Here is a 15,059-nt window from a genome sequence, read left to right on the forward strand (position 1 = left end):
ATACTGCCATCACATGGATTGTGTATATTTTAATATGTAATATATAAAAATGGATTTTTAAAAATATATATTTTAAATTAATTTCAGAGAGGAAGGAAAAGGGGGACAGAGAGAGAAAGAGCAATGATGAGACAGAATCAGTGATCAGCTGCCCCTGCACGCCCCCTGCTGGGGATTGAGACCAAACCTGGGAGCCAAACCAGCCAGGGTGAGGTCCTGTCTTTAGAGTAAGGAATAAGAGGGAGGGACAACTGCAGTAAAATCAGGGATCCCTGGGGGGTGAGAAGTCCCTGCCCTGAGAGCCAGGGGGTGGGAAAGGCAGGGCTGAATTCCAGAGCCTCAGTCTGTCCCTGCTCAGCTCCAGGTTAGCCATCTGCTCATAAGTGAACCTGGACCTTGGACCAGCAGGGGGCGCTGTGGGCCTGTCTCTGGGTCAGTGAGGGCCCTCAGCTGGGAAGCCAGGGTGGGGAACCTGCCCTGTGCCCTCTGCTCTGTGCTCACTGGGGACCAGCAGCTGTGACCTCCCAGGGCCCCACGAGAGGCCGCCCCTCCCCAGCCACACAGCGTTCACCACATTTATCCCCGGGGACCTCAGGGGGAGGGGGCATTTGCATGAAGGGTCCCGCTGGGCCCTCCCAGGAGGGACAGGATAAGAGAGACTGTGGGGGCCGCTCAGGTCTGAGGCTCAGAAGCAGAGCTTGGGCGTCTCCACCATGGCCTGGGCCCCTCTCCTCCTCGCCCTCCTTGCTCACAGCTCAGGTGACTGACTGAGGGAAGCGGGGCACGTGAGGATGGGGGCACCCGGATACACTGGTCCCTCCTCCTGAGCGCCCGCTGGGAGAGTGACCTCAGCCTCACTGTCTGTGTCTGTGTCCTTTGTTCCAGGGCCCGGGGTGCAGGCTCGGCTGACGCAGGAAGCCTCGCTGTCAGGGTCTCTGGGCCAGAAGGTCACCCTGACCTGCAAGGGGGACAGCAACAATGTTGGAACATATACTGTGGGCTGGTACCAGCAGGTCACAGGTGGGGCCCCCAAAACAGTGATGCTCGGAAGCTCCCGGCCCTCGGGGATCCCGGATCGGTTCTCTGGCTCCAAGTCAGGCAACACGGCTTCGCTGGACATCACAGGCCTGCAGCCCGAGGACGAGGCTATATATTTCTGTGCATCATGGGACAATGGCATCAGCAATCACACACTACTCCACCCCAACGGGGAACTGAGACAGAAACCCGCCCTGGTCCCCCTGATCGCCCATGAACGCCGAGAGACAGAAGCGGTGGCCGCGGCAGACCCTACAGTGTCCCACTCGAGAGTCACTCTGAGCACAGGCTCACTTTATTATTTTATTAATTTCTGAATCCTCACCTGAGCATAGTTTCCCATCAGTTATTAGAGAGAGAGGGAGACAGAGAGAAACATCGATGTGAGAGAAGCACATGGATGGGTTACTTCCTGTAGGAGCCCCGACTAGGGCCCCAGGTCGCAGAGGAGCCTGCAACCGAGGTACATGCCCTTGACCAGGATCGAACCCGGGACCCTTTGTCTGCAGGCCAACGCTCTATCCACTGAGCCACATCGGCTAGGGCACACAGGCCCGCTTTAAATAGGTAGTGAGAGGTGATCTCTCTCAAATTGTTTTTTATCCCAGCTTTATTGTGATGTAGTGTGCATGCCTTAAGTTATCTGGTTTAATGTGCACCACAGACCGGCATTCAGTGTATTTGCAGAGTGGTGTCAGCATCCCATATGCTAGTTGCAGGCGTTTTCCTTATCCTCAGACAAGGTCCCACGCGTCCTAATCACGCCCATCACACACTGCCAGTCCCGGGTGACTGCTGACCACTCTCTGGATTCACATGTTTCCTATGAGGTGCATTTCACATGGATGGAACTGGAAAATAGGTAGTCTTTGTGTTTTTTTAAATTATTTTTTAAAATATATTTTCATTGATTTCAGAGAGGAAGGGAGAAGGAGAGATAGAAATATCAGTGATGAGAGAGAATCATTGATTGGCTGCCTCCAGCATGGCCTCCACCGGGGTTGAAGCCCCCAACCCCGGCATGTGCCCTTGAACCTGTGACCCTTCAGTCCACAGGCTGACGCTCTATGCACTGAGCCAAACATTCTGAACAATGTTCTTGAGGCCCATCCACACTGGGACATGGGGCAACAGTCCAATTATTCTTCCTCCAATAACATTCCCATGTCTGAGCACAGCAGCGTTTGCTGAGGCTCCCTCTGCTGGGCACCTGAGGGTTTGCATCTGTGGCTGCTGTGCTCAGCGCTGCGGGGACCCGGGCGCCAGGACGGCTTGTGCTCTCAGGCGAAGTGTGTTCCCATTTCTCCTGGGAGACACTGAGGAGGGGGATGAGGAGACGTATGGTAACTTCACATGACAGCTCTGAGTCACTGGTGGACGTTTTCCAATATGGCTGCGCTGCTTGACGTTTGTCCCAGCAATGACCAGGGATCTGGTTTCTCCAAGGCCTCACCCACCAGGGTCTTTAGGGCTCAGGTCACAGGGCCCTGCGGGCCTGGGGCGGTGACGTCTCACTGCAGTTCTCACTGGTCCTTCTCCGAGGACCAAGGACGTTGAGCATCCTTCCCTGTGCTTCCTGCTCCCCTCAAGTCAGAGCATCCGAGGGTCTGCGGTGCTTTCCCTGAGTTCCTGCTGAGATCTCACAGCCAGGCTGTGCTCCTGTCTGCACAGCAGGAGCTCTGGAGGTCCTCAGGGACCATGGGGTGGGCGGCAGGAGGCCCGCCTTCTCCCGTGAGGACCAGGAGAGGGGAAGGTCGATGGGATCGGCCCTGATGGGCCCTGCAGCCTGAGGACTCACTGGAGCCCCCTGAGCGCGCCCTCTCCCTCACAAACTCGCCTTGTATTTTATCACACACACCCCCTCCTAGAGGTGTTGTTCTCGCCTGACTTCCAGGTAGAGACCTATGGACAGTCACAACCTGGACACATGAGATTGAAGAAACATGGCCGATGCGTACCTAGGACACAGAGTCACGGCCACTTGGGGATGGGAGACTCAGTTCCCACACCGAGGCCTGAGCCCGCAGAGCTCTGGGGTTCCCCATCGTGACCCGGATCCCTCTGCTCTTCCCCCTCCTCCCTCGCTGGACAAGCGGTTTCATTGGGGGACGGGAAGGATGTCAGTTTGGGACAAGTGCACTGCTTACCCCCTTACATCCCAATCCCCTGCTCACCCTCCCCTTCTTCCTGCCCCACAGAAGAATGGAAAGAGAGAGCGAGTGCTAAAATGTCCTATGGGATATTCATGCCAACTTGTTCACACACAACATTGGTCATAGTTTTGAAAAAGCTCCTATGTTCTTATATCAGGTGTGCGTAGGTATCCCATAATTCCATTTTCTGCTCAAAACGCCATTTAATATAAAACTACCCCATGTAACTGATGGCTTCTTAGAACAACAGAGAGTGGCCAACCCTGCCTGGCTCTACAACTGCACGGTGAGCACCCCAGCCCTGTCCCCCGACACTGCTAGTGGGACAGGGTCCAGGACTGAGTCGGGGAGACCCCAGGCCCTTCAGAGCCCAGACATGAGATCCCTGACATCCTCCTGACTCACCGCTGGAGGGAGTGGACTGCTAAGATCCCCAAGGAAGACAGAAAGGGGTTTCTGCGGAAGGATCAGTGTTCCCAGGGGTGGGTTGGATTGGGGTGAACTAGATTGCTGGGTCATGAGGGAGAGGACACTCCCACCTCATCCTTCAGCCTCAGACCTACCAGGGAAAGAAGATAGGACTGAGGTCACCAGGACCCCAAGGAAGCTGACTTGGTGACAGAGTCAACCCTCTCCCTCAGCGTCTCAGTCCCCATGAAGCCTGGACTGTCTGAGGGCCCAGCATCTATCTCTTTCGGGACTTTCCCCAGGAGACAGCAGGGTGACCCTGGGCAGGACTAGAGGGGAAGCTGATTTGCATGAGGCACCTTCTCCCCTAATGGGTGTGGGAGGCATGAAAAGGCCCAGGACTCCCCACTGCAGCCAGGAGCCTGAGGAGGCCACATCCTGTGAGTGTCCCCACCATGGTCTGGACGGTGCTTCTGCTCCAGCTCCTGGCGCACAGCTCAGGTCAGAGGAGGGGACTCTGCATCCTTGGGGGACACAGAACAGCAGGGTCTCAGGTGACCTTTGTCCCTCATAACCCCTGTCTCTCTCCTGTTGGTTCCAGGGGTGGATTCTCAGACTGTGGTGACCCAGGAGCCGTCCATGTCAGTATCTCCAGGAGGGACAGTCACACTCACCTGTGGCCTTAGCTCTGGGTCAGTCTCTACTAGTAACTACCCCGGCTGGTACCAGCAGACCCCAGGCAAGCCTCCCCGCCTGCTCATCTACAGCACAAACAGCCGCCCCTCTGGGGTCCCTGACCGCTTCTCTGGCTCCATCTCTGGGAACAAAGCCGCCCTCACCATCTCGGGGGCCCAGCCTGAGGACGAGGCCGACTATCACTGTAATTTGTACATGGGTAGTAACATTTACACGGTGATGTAAACCCACGGGGAAGTGCAACCAAAACCTCCTCCTGGGCTCAGACTGGCTCAGCCTTTGATGCAGAAAAAGCTGAAGTTGGAAATGGCCTGCACACCGTGGGAAGGGGGCTCCCTGGCCCCATTCTGTTATACAGGCATTCTTGGTCATGTGCCTCCGCAGTCTCTCCCAGGGCATGTGCATTTCGTCATGTGAATGGGCTTTCCCTGTTCCTCTCTGCCCATAGTTACAGGGACGGGCTCAGCTCCCAACCAAATCAACCTACAGTGAGACTCAGAGACCCCGCTGTGCGGCTGTGAGTCTCCTCTGACCCCAAAGGCATTGACGACACACCCCCATCATGAAATTGACTGTGGGGACAATGACATTTATTTTGGCCTCGACATGGAGCCTTCCTGGCGCTTGTTAGAAATGCCATTCCCATGTTAGAGCCACTGAGTCAGGGACTGGCGTTCTTGTCCCGGAATCTCCATGTGAACAAGCCCTGGGGGAGGGGGTGAGCATGAAGGCTGGGGTGTGGGGAGCACGGGGCTTGGTGGGAAAGTCTGTGCGGAGGATTCTCCGAAAGGTCAGGGGCCTCTGAGGGGACCTGGCCAAAGGCGGCAGCCCCTACCTTGACTTTCTCAAACACGTCCGCTCCCGGGTGCTCTGCTGGGGTCTCTCTGTTTGGTCTGTAAGACCGACCTTGTAGAAGCGCGTGCCTCTCAGGATAGCTCCCTGCTGATGCATCTAGAGGTTCATTACAGTTCACGCTGTTTTCGCACTAAAACGTCCATGAGGCAGCGAGCAGGACGGCTGTTACTCCTGAAGTAAGAGCCCCTTCGCTCTCTCCTTCACAGAACCCTGCGTCAGAGCGTCTGCTCAGCCCTCGCTCAGGGTCAGCGGGTCGGCCACGTCCCTGGGGAAGCCATTCTCCTTCTCCTGGTCCCTTCCTTCCTCCACGTCCAGCATAACCCGGAATCCACTAAAGACTGAAATGTAAACTTGAAATCAGAAAACTCCCCTCCAACAAATGTAGCCAGTAACATCTCTGACATTTGTGTTACCAACATTTTCTCTAATACATCTCCTCAGGCAAGGAAAGCAAAAGGAAAAATTAACCAATGGGATTCATCAAACTAAAGGGTTTTTCACAGCAAAGGAAACCATCAACACAACAAACAGACAGCCTCCAGTGACATAACGGAAGTACATGTTCACCAATGATCCTCCCATAGAGGGGTTCCTGTCCCTCATCTATAAAGAGCTCACACCGCTCAACACCAAGAGGAGAAAGCAAACCCACTAACAATCCACACAAACAATGGGCAGAGGACCTGATAGACTCCCCACAAAGAACACACTGATGACCAATGGACATGGGAAAACCATAGGAACTTGGACCCCTTACTTCACACAATACCAAAATTTATTCCATATGGATGATTGGTCCAAATGTGAAAATCATCAATAAATCTTCTAAGAAACCACGAAAGACTATTTTTATAATCTTGGCAAACAGAGGCACAAAAATCCCAAGATGAAAAAATAAAAAAAATAAAATAAAAATAAGGGGTATATTGCACTTCATGAAAAGCAAAAGCGGCTGCTTAACAAAGACACCCAGAAGAGAGGGAAAGGCAAGCTGCAGGTCGTAGAAAGAAAAAATCAAAGAAATTGAAACAATGGACGACCACTCGCTCTTCCTATTTCCCATCAGCCTCCTCTCCAGGAACCCACCAGGCGGTGCACACATTCTCTCAGAGGGGAGCACAGTGTGACAAGCTCAGAGCCTCAGACTGAAGGGGCTCCGGACTCTCGAGCCCCTTGCAAGGTTGCTTCCCCAGGAAACTTGTTCCTGGTTAGGGGAGCTGCTTTCTGAGCCCAGGACACAGTGGGAGGAGTGGGACAGAGCAAATTCCCACAATGCACCACACAGCCCTGCTCTGAGAAAAGTGGGTTGGAAAGGCAGGGCTGAATACCAGAGCCTCAGTCTCTCCTTGCTCAGCTCCAGGTTAGCCATCTGCTCATAAGTGAACCTGGACCCTGGAACACCAGGGGGCGCTGTGGGCCTGTCCCTGGGTCAGTGAGGGCCCTCAGCTGGGAAGCCAGGGTGGGGAGCCTGCCCTGTGCCCTCTGCTCTGTGCTCACTGGGGACCAGCAGCTGTGACCTCCCAGGGCCCCACGAGAGGCCGCCCCTCCCCAGCCACACAGCGTTCACCACATTTATCCCCGGGGACCCCAGGGGGAGGGGCATTTGCATGAAGGTCCCGCTGGGCCCTCCCAGGAGGGACAGGATAAGAGAGACTGTGGGGGCCGCTCCGGTCTGAGGCTCAGAAGCAGAGCTTGGGCGTCTCCACCATGGCCTGGGCCCCTCTCCTCCTCGCCCTCCTTGCTCACAGCTCAGGTGACTGACTGAGGGAAGCGGGGCACGTGAGGATGGGGGCACCCGGATACACTGGTCCCTCCTCCTGAGCGCCCGCTGTGAGAGTGACCTCAGCCTCACTGTCTGTGTCTGTGTCCTTTGTTCCAGGGCCCGGGGTGCAGGCTGGGCTGACGCAGGAAGCCTCGCTGTCAAGGCCTCTGGGCCAGAAGGTCACCCTGACCTGCAAGGGGGACAGCAACAATGTTGGAAGCTATGGTGCAGCCTGGTACCAGCAGGTCACAGGTGGGGCCCCCAAAACAGTGATGCTCGGAAGCTCCCGGCCCTCGGGGATCCCGGATCGGTTCTCTGGCTCCAAGTCAGGCAACACGGCTTCGCTGGACATCACAGGCCTGCAGCCCGAGGACGAGGCTATATATTTCTGTTCAACATGGGACCATGGCATCAGCAATCACACAGTGCTCCACCCCAACGGGGAACTGAGACAGAAACCCGCCCTGGTTCCCCTGGTCGCCCATGAACGCCAAGAGACAGAAGCGGTGGCCGTGGCAGACCCTACAGTGTCCCACTCGAGAGTCACTCTGAGCACAGGCTCACTTTATTATTTTATTAATTTCTGAATCCTCACCTGAGCATAGTTTCCCATCAGTTATTGGAGAGAGAGGGAGACAGAGAGAAACATCGATGTGAGAGAAGCACATGGATGGGTTACTTCCTGTAGGAGCCCCGACTAGGGCCCCAGGTCGCAGAGGAGCCTGCAATGGAGGTTCATGCCCTTGACCAGGATCGAACCTGGGACCCTTTGTTCTGCAGGCCAACGCTCTATCCACTGAGCCACATCGGCTAGGGCACACAGGCCCGCTTTAAATAGGTAGTGAGAGGTGATCTCTCTCAAATTGTTTTTTATCCCAGCTTTATTGTGATGTAGTGTGCATGCCTTACATTATCTGGTTTAATGTGCACCACAGTCCGGCATTCAGTGCATTTGCAGAGTGGTGTCACCATCCCAGATACTAGTTGCAGGCATTTTCCTTATCCTCAGAGAAGGTCCCATATGTACTAATCACGCCCATCACACACTGCCAGTCCCGGGTGACTGTTGACCACTGTCTGGATTCACATGTTTTCTATGAGGTGCATTTCACATGGATGGAAATGGAAACAGGGAGCTCTCTGTGGCTATTGTTGCTTTTAATTCTTTTTTAAAATACATTTTTATTGATTTCAGAGAGGTAGAGAGAAATAGAAACATCAATGATGAGAGAGAATCATTGATTGGCTGCCTCCAGCACGTCCCCCATTGGAGAGGGAGCCCAGAACCCAAGCATGTGCCCTGAACGGGAATCGAACCTGTGACCCTTCAGTCCACAGGCTGACGCTCTATGCACTGAGCCAAACATTCTGAACAATGTTCTTGAGGCCCATCCACACTGGGACATGGGGCAACAGTCCAATTATTTTTGACCAAATCATATTCCCATGTCTGAGCACAGCAGCGTTTGCTGAGGCTCCCGCTGCTGGGCACCTGAGGGTTTGCATCTGTGGCTGCTGTGCTCAGCGCTGCGGGGACCTGGGCGCCAGGCCGGCTTGTGCTCTCAGGCGAAGTGTGTTCCCATTTCTCCTGGGGAGACACTGAGGAGGGGGATGAGGAGACGTATGGTAACTTCACAGGACAGCTCTGAGTCACTGGTGGACGTTTTCCAATATGGCTGCGCTGCTTGACGTTTGTCCCAGCAATGACCAGGGTTCTGGTTTCTCCAAGGCCTCACCCACCAGGGTCACTACGGCTCAGGTCACACGGCCCTGCGGGCCTGGGGCGGTGACGTCTCACAGCCGTTCTCACTGGTCCTTCTCCGAGGACCAAGGACGTTGAGCATCCTTCCCTGTGCTTCCTGCTCCTCTCAAGTCAGAGCATCCGAGGGTCTGCGGTGCTTTCCCTGAGTTCCTGCTGAGATCTCACAGCCAGGCTGTGCTCCTGTCTGCACAGCAGGAGCTCTGGAGGTCCTCAGGGACCATGGGGCGGGCGGCAGGAGGCCCGCCTTCTCCCGTGAGGACCAGGAGAGGGGAAGGTCGATGGGATCGGCCCTGGTGGGCCCTGCAGCCTGAGGACTCACTGGAGCCCCCTGAGCGCGCCCTCTCCATCACACACTCACCTCATATTTTATCACACACACCCCTCCTAGAGGTGTTGTTCTCGCCTGACGTCCAGGTAGAGGCAGATGGACAGTCACACCCCGGACACACGTGCATGAAGAAACATGGCCTATGCCTACCTTGGACACAGGTTCAAGGCCACTTGGGGATGGGAGACTCAGTTCCAACAACTGGACCCAGATCCCTCTGCTCTTCCTCCTCCCCCTTCGCTGGACAAGCGGTTTCATTGGGGAAGGGAAGGATGTCATTTTGGGACAGATGCACTGCTTACCCCCCTCACATGCCAATCCCCTGCTCACCCTCCCATTCTTCCTGCCCCACAGCAGAAGGGAAAGGGAGACGGACTGTTACAATGTCCTATGTGATGTTCATGCCACCGTGTTCACACACAACATTGTTCAAATTTCTGAAAAAGCTCCTATGTTCTTATGTCAGATGTGTGTAGGTATCCCATAATTCTGTGGAGACACTGTCACATAATCTGCTCAAAACCCCATTTAATGTAAAACAACCCCAGGTACCTGATGGCTTCTTAGAACAACAGGGAGTGGCCAACGCTGCCTGGAGGTACAACTGCACGGTGAGCACCCCAGCCCTGTCCCCCAACACTGCTAGTGGGACAGGGTCCAGGACTGAGTCGGGGAGACCCCAGGCCCTTCAGAGCCCAGACATGAGATCCCTGACATCCTCCTGACTCACCGCTGGAGGGAGTGGACTGCTAAGATCCCCAAGGAAGACAGAAAGGGGTTTCCTGAGGAAGGATCAGTGTTCCCAGGGGTGGCGTTGGATTGGGGTGAACTGGATTGCTGGGGCCATGAGGGAGAGGAGACTCCCACCTCATCCTTCAGGCTCAGACACTCCAGGGAAGGAAGTTGGACTGAGGTCACCAGGACTCCAGCGCACTGACTTATGAATCAACCCCCTCCCTCAGCGTCTCAGTCCCCATGCAGCCTGGACTGTGTGAGGGCCCAGCATCTATCTCTTTCGGGACTTTCCCCAAGGGACAGCAGGGTGACCCTGAGCAGGACTAGAGGGGAAGCTGATTTGCATGAGGCACCTTCTCCCCTAATGGGGGTGGGAGGCATGAAAAGGCCCAGGACTCCCCACTGCAGCCAGGAGCCTGAGGAGGCCACATCCTGTGAGTGTCCCCACCATGGTCTGGACGGTGCTTCTGCTCCAGCTCCTGGCGCACAGCTCAGGTCAGAGGAGGGGACTCTGCATCCTTGGGGGACACAGAACAGCAGGGCCTCAGGTGACCTTTGTCCCTCATAACCCCTGTCTCTCTCCTGTTGCTTCCAGGGGTGGATTCTCAGACTGTGGTGACCCAGGAGCCGTCACTGTCAGTGTCTCCAGGAGGGACAGTCACACTCACCTGTGGCCTTAGCTCTGGGTCAGTCTCCACTAGTAACTACCCCGGCTGGTACCAGCAGACCCCAGGCAAGCCTCCACGCACGCTCATCTACAGCACAAACAACCGCCCCTCTGGGGTCCCTGCTCGCTTCTCTGGCTCCATCTCTGGGAACAAAGCCGCCCTCACCATCTCGGGGGCCCAGCCTGAGGACGAGGCCGACTATTACTGTGTTCTGTACAATGTTGGTGCTCTTTACACGGTGATGTAAACCCACGGGGAAGTGCAACCAAAACCTCCTCCTGGGCTCAGACTGGCTCAGCCTTTGATGCAGAAAAAGCCTGAAGGTGGAAATGGCCAGCACACCGTGGGAAGGGGGCTCCCTGACCCCATTCTCCTGTCCAGGGATGGTGGTCATGTGCCTCCTCAGTCTCTCCCAGGGCGTGTCCATCTCGTCATGTGACTCCTGCAAGAATGGGCTTTCCCTCTTCCTCTCTGCCCATAGTTACAGGGACGGGCTCAGCTCCCAGCTGGATCAACCTCCAGTGAGACTCAGAGACCCCCCTGTGCGGCTGTGAGTCTCCTCTGACTCCAAGGGCATTGACGACACAGCCCCGTCATGAATTCGACTGTGGGGACAATGACATTTATTTTGGCCTCGACATGGAGCCTTCCTGGCGCTTGTTAGAAATGCCATTCCCATGTTAGAGCCACTGAGTCAGGGACTGGCGTTCTAGTCCCGGAATCTCCATGTGAACAAGCCCTGCGGGAGGGGGTGAGCATGAAGGCTGGGGTGTGGGGAGCACGGGGCTTGGTGGGAAAGTCTGTGCGGAGGATTCTCCGAAAGGTCAGGGGCCTCTGAGGGGACCTGGCCAAAGGCGGCAGCCCCTACCTTGACTTTCTCAAACAAGTCCGCTCCCCGGGTGCTCTGCTGGGGTCTCTCTGTTTGGTCTGTAAGACCGACCTTGTAGAAGCGCGTGCCTCTCAGGATAGCTCCCTGCTGATGCATCTAGAGGTTCATTACAGTTCACGCTGTTTTCGCACTAAAACGTCAACGAGGCAGCGAGCAGGACTGCTGTTACTCCTGAAGTAAGAGCCCCTTCGCTCTCTCCTTCACAGAACCCTGCGTCAGAGCGTCTGCTCAGCCCTCGCTCAGGGTCAGCGGGTCGGCCACGTCCCTGGGGAAGCCATTCTCCTTTAATTGGTCCCTTCCTTCCTCCACGTCCAGCATAAACCCGGAATGCACTAAAGACTGAAATGTAACCTTGAAATCAGAAAACTCCCTTCCAACAAATGTAGGCAGTAACATCTCTGACATTTGTGTTACCAACATTTTCTCTAATACATCTCCTCAGGCAAGGAAAGCAAAAGGAAAAATTAACCAATGGGATTCATCAAACTAAAGGGTTTTCTCTCAGCAAAGGAAACCATCAACACAACAAACAGACAGCCTCCAGTGACATAACGGAAGTACATGTTCACCAATGATCCTCCCATAGAGGGGTTCCTGTCCCTCATCTATAAAGAGCTCACACCGCTCAACACCAAGAGGAGAAAGCAAACCCACAAACAATCCACACAAACAATGGGCAGAGGACCTGATAGACTCCCCACAAAGAACACACTGATGACCAATGGACATGGGAAAACCATAGGAACTTGGACCCCCTGCCTCATACAACACAGACAAGGTATTCCCCTTGAATGACTGGTACAAATGTGAAAATCAATCCAATAATGCTTCTCGGAAACCACGAAAGACCATTTCTATAATCTTGGCAAACAGAGGCACAAAAATCCCAAGATGAAAAAATAAAAAAAATAAAATAAAAATAAGGGGTATATTGCACTTCATGAAAAGCAAAAGCAGCTGCTTAACAAAGACACCCAGAAGAGAGTGAAAGGCAAGCTGCAGGTCGTAGAAAGAAAAAATCAAAGAAATTGAAACAATGGACGACCACTCGCTCTTCCTATTTCCCATCAGCCTCCTCTCCAGGAACCCACCAGGCGGTGCACACATTCTCTCAGAGGGGAGCACAGTGTGACAAGCTCAGAGCCTCAGACTGAAGGGGCTCCGGACTCTCGAGCCCCTTGCAAGGTTGCTTCCCCAGGAAAGTTGTTCCTGGTTAGGGGAGCTGCTTTCTGAGCCCAGGACACAGTGGGAGGAGTGGGACAGAGCAAATTCCCACAATGCACCACACAGCCCTGCTCTGAGAAAAGTGGGTTGGAAAGGCAGGGCTGAATACCAGAGCCTCAGTCTCTCCTTGCTCAGCTCCAGGTTAGCCATCTGCTCATAAGTGAACCTAGGCCCTGGACCAGCAGGGGGCGCTGTGGGCCTGTCGCTGGTCAGTGAGAGCCCTCAGCTGGGAAGCCAGGGTGGGGAGCCTGCCCTGTGCCCTCTGCTCTGTGCTCACTGGGGACCAGCAGCTGTGACCTCCCAGGGCCCCACGAGAGGCCGCCCCTCCCCAGCCACACAGCGTTCACCACATTTATCCCCGGGGACCTCAGGGGGAGGGGCATTTGCATGAAGGGTCCCTCTGGGCCCTCCCAGGAGGGACAGGATAAGAGAGACTGTGGGGGCCGCTCAGGTCTGAGGCTCAGAAGCAGAGCGTGGGCGTCTCCACCATGGCCTGGGCCCCTCTCCTCCTCGCCCTCCTTGCTCACAGCTCAGGTGACTGACTGAGGGAAGCGGGGCACGTGAGGATGGGGGCACCCGGATACACTGGTCCCTCCTCCTGAGCGCCCGCTGGGAGAGTGACCTCAGCCTCACTGTCTGTGTCTGTGTCCTTTGTTCCAGGGCCCGGGGTGCAGGCTGGGCTGACCCAGGAAGCCTCGCTGTCAGGGTCTCTGGGCCAGAAGGTCACCCTGACCTGCAAGGGGGACAGCAACAATGTTGGAAGCTATGGTGCAGCCTGGTACCAGCAGGTCACAGGTGGGGCCCCCAAAACAGTGATGCTCGGAAGCTCCCGGCCCTCGGGGATCCCGGATCGGTTCTCTGGCTCCAAGTCAGGCAACACGGCTTCGCTGGACATCACTGGCCTGCAGCCCGAGGACGAGGCTATATATTTCTGTGCATCATGGGACATTGGCATCAGCAATCACACACTACTCCACCCCAACGGGGAACTGAGACAGAAACCCGCCCTGGTTCCCCTGATCGCCCATGAACGCCGAGAGACAGAAGCGGTGGCCGTGGCAGACCCTACAGTGTCCCACTCGAGAGTCACTCTGAGCACAGGCTCGCTTTATTAATTTATTAATTTCTTAATCCTCACCTGAGCATAGTTTCCCATCAGTTATTAGAGAGAGAGGGAGACAGAGAGAAACATCGATGTGAGAGAAGCACATGGATGGGTTGCCTCCTGCAGGAGCCCACACCAGGGCCCAGGCCACAGAAGGCTGCAACTGAGGTACATGCCCTTGACCAGGATCGAACCAGGGACCCTTTGTTCTGCAGGCCAACGCTCTATCCACTGAGCCACATCGGCTAGGGCACACAGGCCCGCTTTAAATAGCTACTGAGAGGTGATCTCTCTCTAACTGTTTTTTATCCCAGCTTTATTGTGATGTAGTGTGCATGCCTTACGTTATCTGGTTTAATGTGCACCATAGACCGGCATTCAGTGTATTTGCAGAGTCGTGTCACCATCCCATATGCTAGTTGCAGGCGTTTTCCTTATCCTCAGAGAAGGTCCCACGCGTACTAATCACGCCCATCACACACTGCCAGTCCCGGGTGACTGCTGACCACTCTCTGGATTCACATGTTTCCTATGAGGTGCATTTCACATGGATGGAACTGGAAAATAGGTAGTCTTTGTGGCTGTTTTTTTAATTATTTTTTAAAATATATTTTTATTGATTTCAGGGAGGAAGGGAGAAGGAGAGATAGAAATATCAGTGATGAGAGAGAATCATTGATTGGCTGCCTCCAAAATGGCCTCCTCTGGGGTTGAAGACCCCAACCCTGGCATATGCCCTTGAACCTGTGACCCTTCAGTCCACAGGCTGACGCTCTATGCACTGAGCCAAACATTCTGAACAATGTCCTTGAGGCCCATCCACACTGGGACATGGGGCAACAGTCCAATTATTTTTGACCAAATCATATTCCCATGTCTGAGCACAGCAGCGTTTGCTGAGGCTCCCTCTGCTGGGCATCTGAGGGTTTGCATCTGTGGCTGCTGTGCTCAGCGCTGCGGGGACCCGGGCGCCAGGATGGCTTGTGCTCTCAGGCGAAGTGTGTTCCCATTTCTCCTGGGGAGACACTGAGGAGGGGGATGAGGAGACGTATGGTAACTTCACAGGACAGCTCTGAGTCACTGGTGGACGTTTTCCAATATGGCTGCGCTGCTTGACGTTTGTCCCAGCAATGACCAGGGATCTGGTTTCTCCAAGGCCTCACCCACCAGGGTCACTACGGCTCAGGTCACACGGCCCTGCGGGCCTGGGGCGGTGACGTCTCACAGCCGTTCTCACTGGTCCTTCTCCGAGGACCAAGGACGTTGAGCATCCTTCCCTGTGCTTCCTGCTCCTCTCAAGTCAGAGCATCCGAGGGTCTGCGGTGCTTTCCCTGAGTTCCTGCTGAGACCTCACAGCCAGGCTGTGCTCCTGTCTGCACAGCAGGAGCTCTGGAGGTCCTCAGGGACCATGGGGCGGGCGGCAGGAGGCCCGCCTT

At 55.1% G+C, this 15,059-nt stretch overlaps 4 gene segments (V, D, J or C); all 4 read left to right on the top strand.

Annotated features, from left to right (window-relative positions):
- Positions 1-713: 713 nt before the first annotated feature.
- LOC129148201 (immunoglobulin lambda variable 1-40-like) lies at positions 714-1,355 on the top strand. The segment is given in 2 exon segments: positions 714-759; positions 886-1,355. Coding segments are annotated over 2 exon segments (516 nt in total).
- Positions 1,356-4,045: 2,690 nt separating this feature from the next.
- LOC129147081 (immunoglobulin lambda variable 8-61-like) lies at positions 4,046-9,727 on the top strand. The segment is given in 3 exon segments: positions 4,046-4,100; positions 4,201-4,516; positions 9,649-9,727. Coding segments are annotated over 3 exon segments (441 nt in total).
- Positions 9,728-10,177: 450 nt separating this feature from the next.
- LOC129148203 (immunoglobulin lambda variable 8-61-like) lies at positions 10,178-10,652 on the top strand. The segment is given in 2 exon segments: positions 10,178-10,232; positions 10,333-10,652. Coding segments are annotated over 2 exon segments (366 nt in total).
- A 2,354-nt stretch (positions 10,653-13,006) lies between these two features.
- LOC129148204 (immunoglobulin lambda variable 1-40-like) lies at positions 13,007-13,633 on the top strand. The segment is given in 2 exon segments: positions 13,007-13,052; positions 13,179-13,633. Coding segments are annotated over 2 exon segments (501 nt in total).
- The last annotated feature ends 1,426 nt before the right edge of the window (positions 13,634-15,059 follow it).

Source organism: Eptesicus fuscus, chromosome 23 (assembly GCF_027574615.1).
Source record: "Eptesicus fuscus isolate TK198812 chromosome 23, DD_ASM_mEF_20220401, whole genome shotgun sequence".
Taxonomy (NCBI): Eukaryota; Metazoa; Chordata; class Mammalia; order Chiroptera; family Vespertilionidae; genus Eptesicus; species Eptesicus fuscus.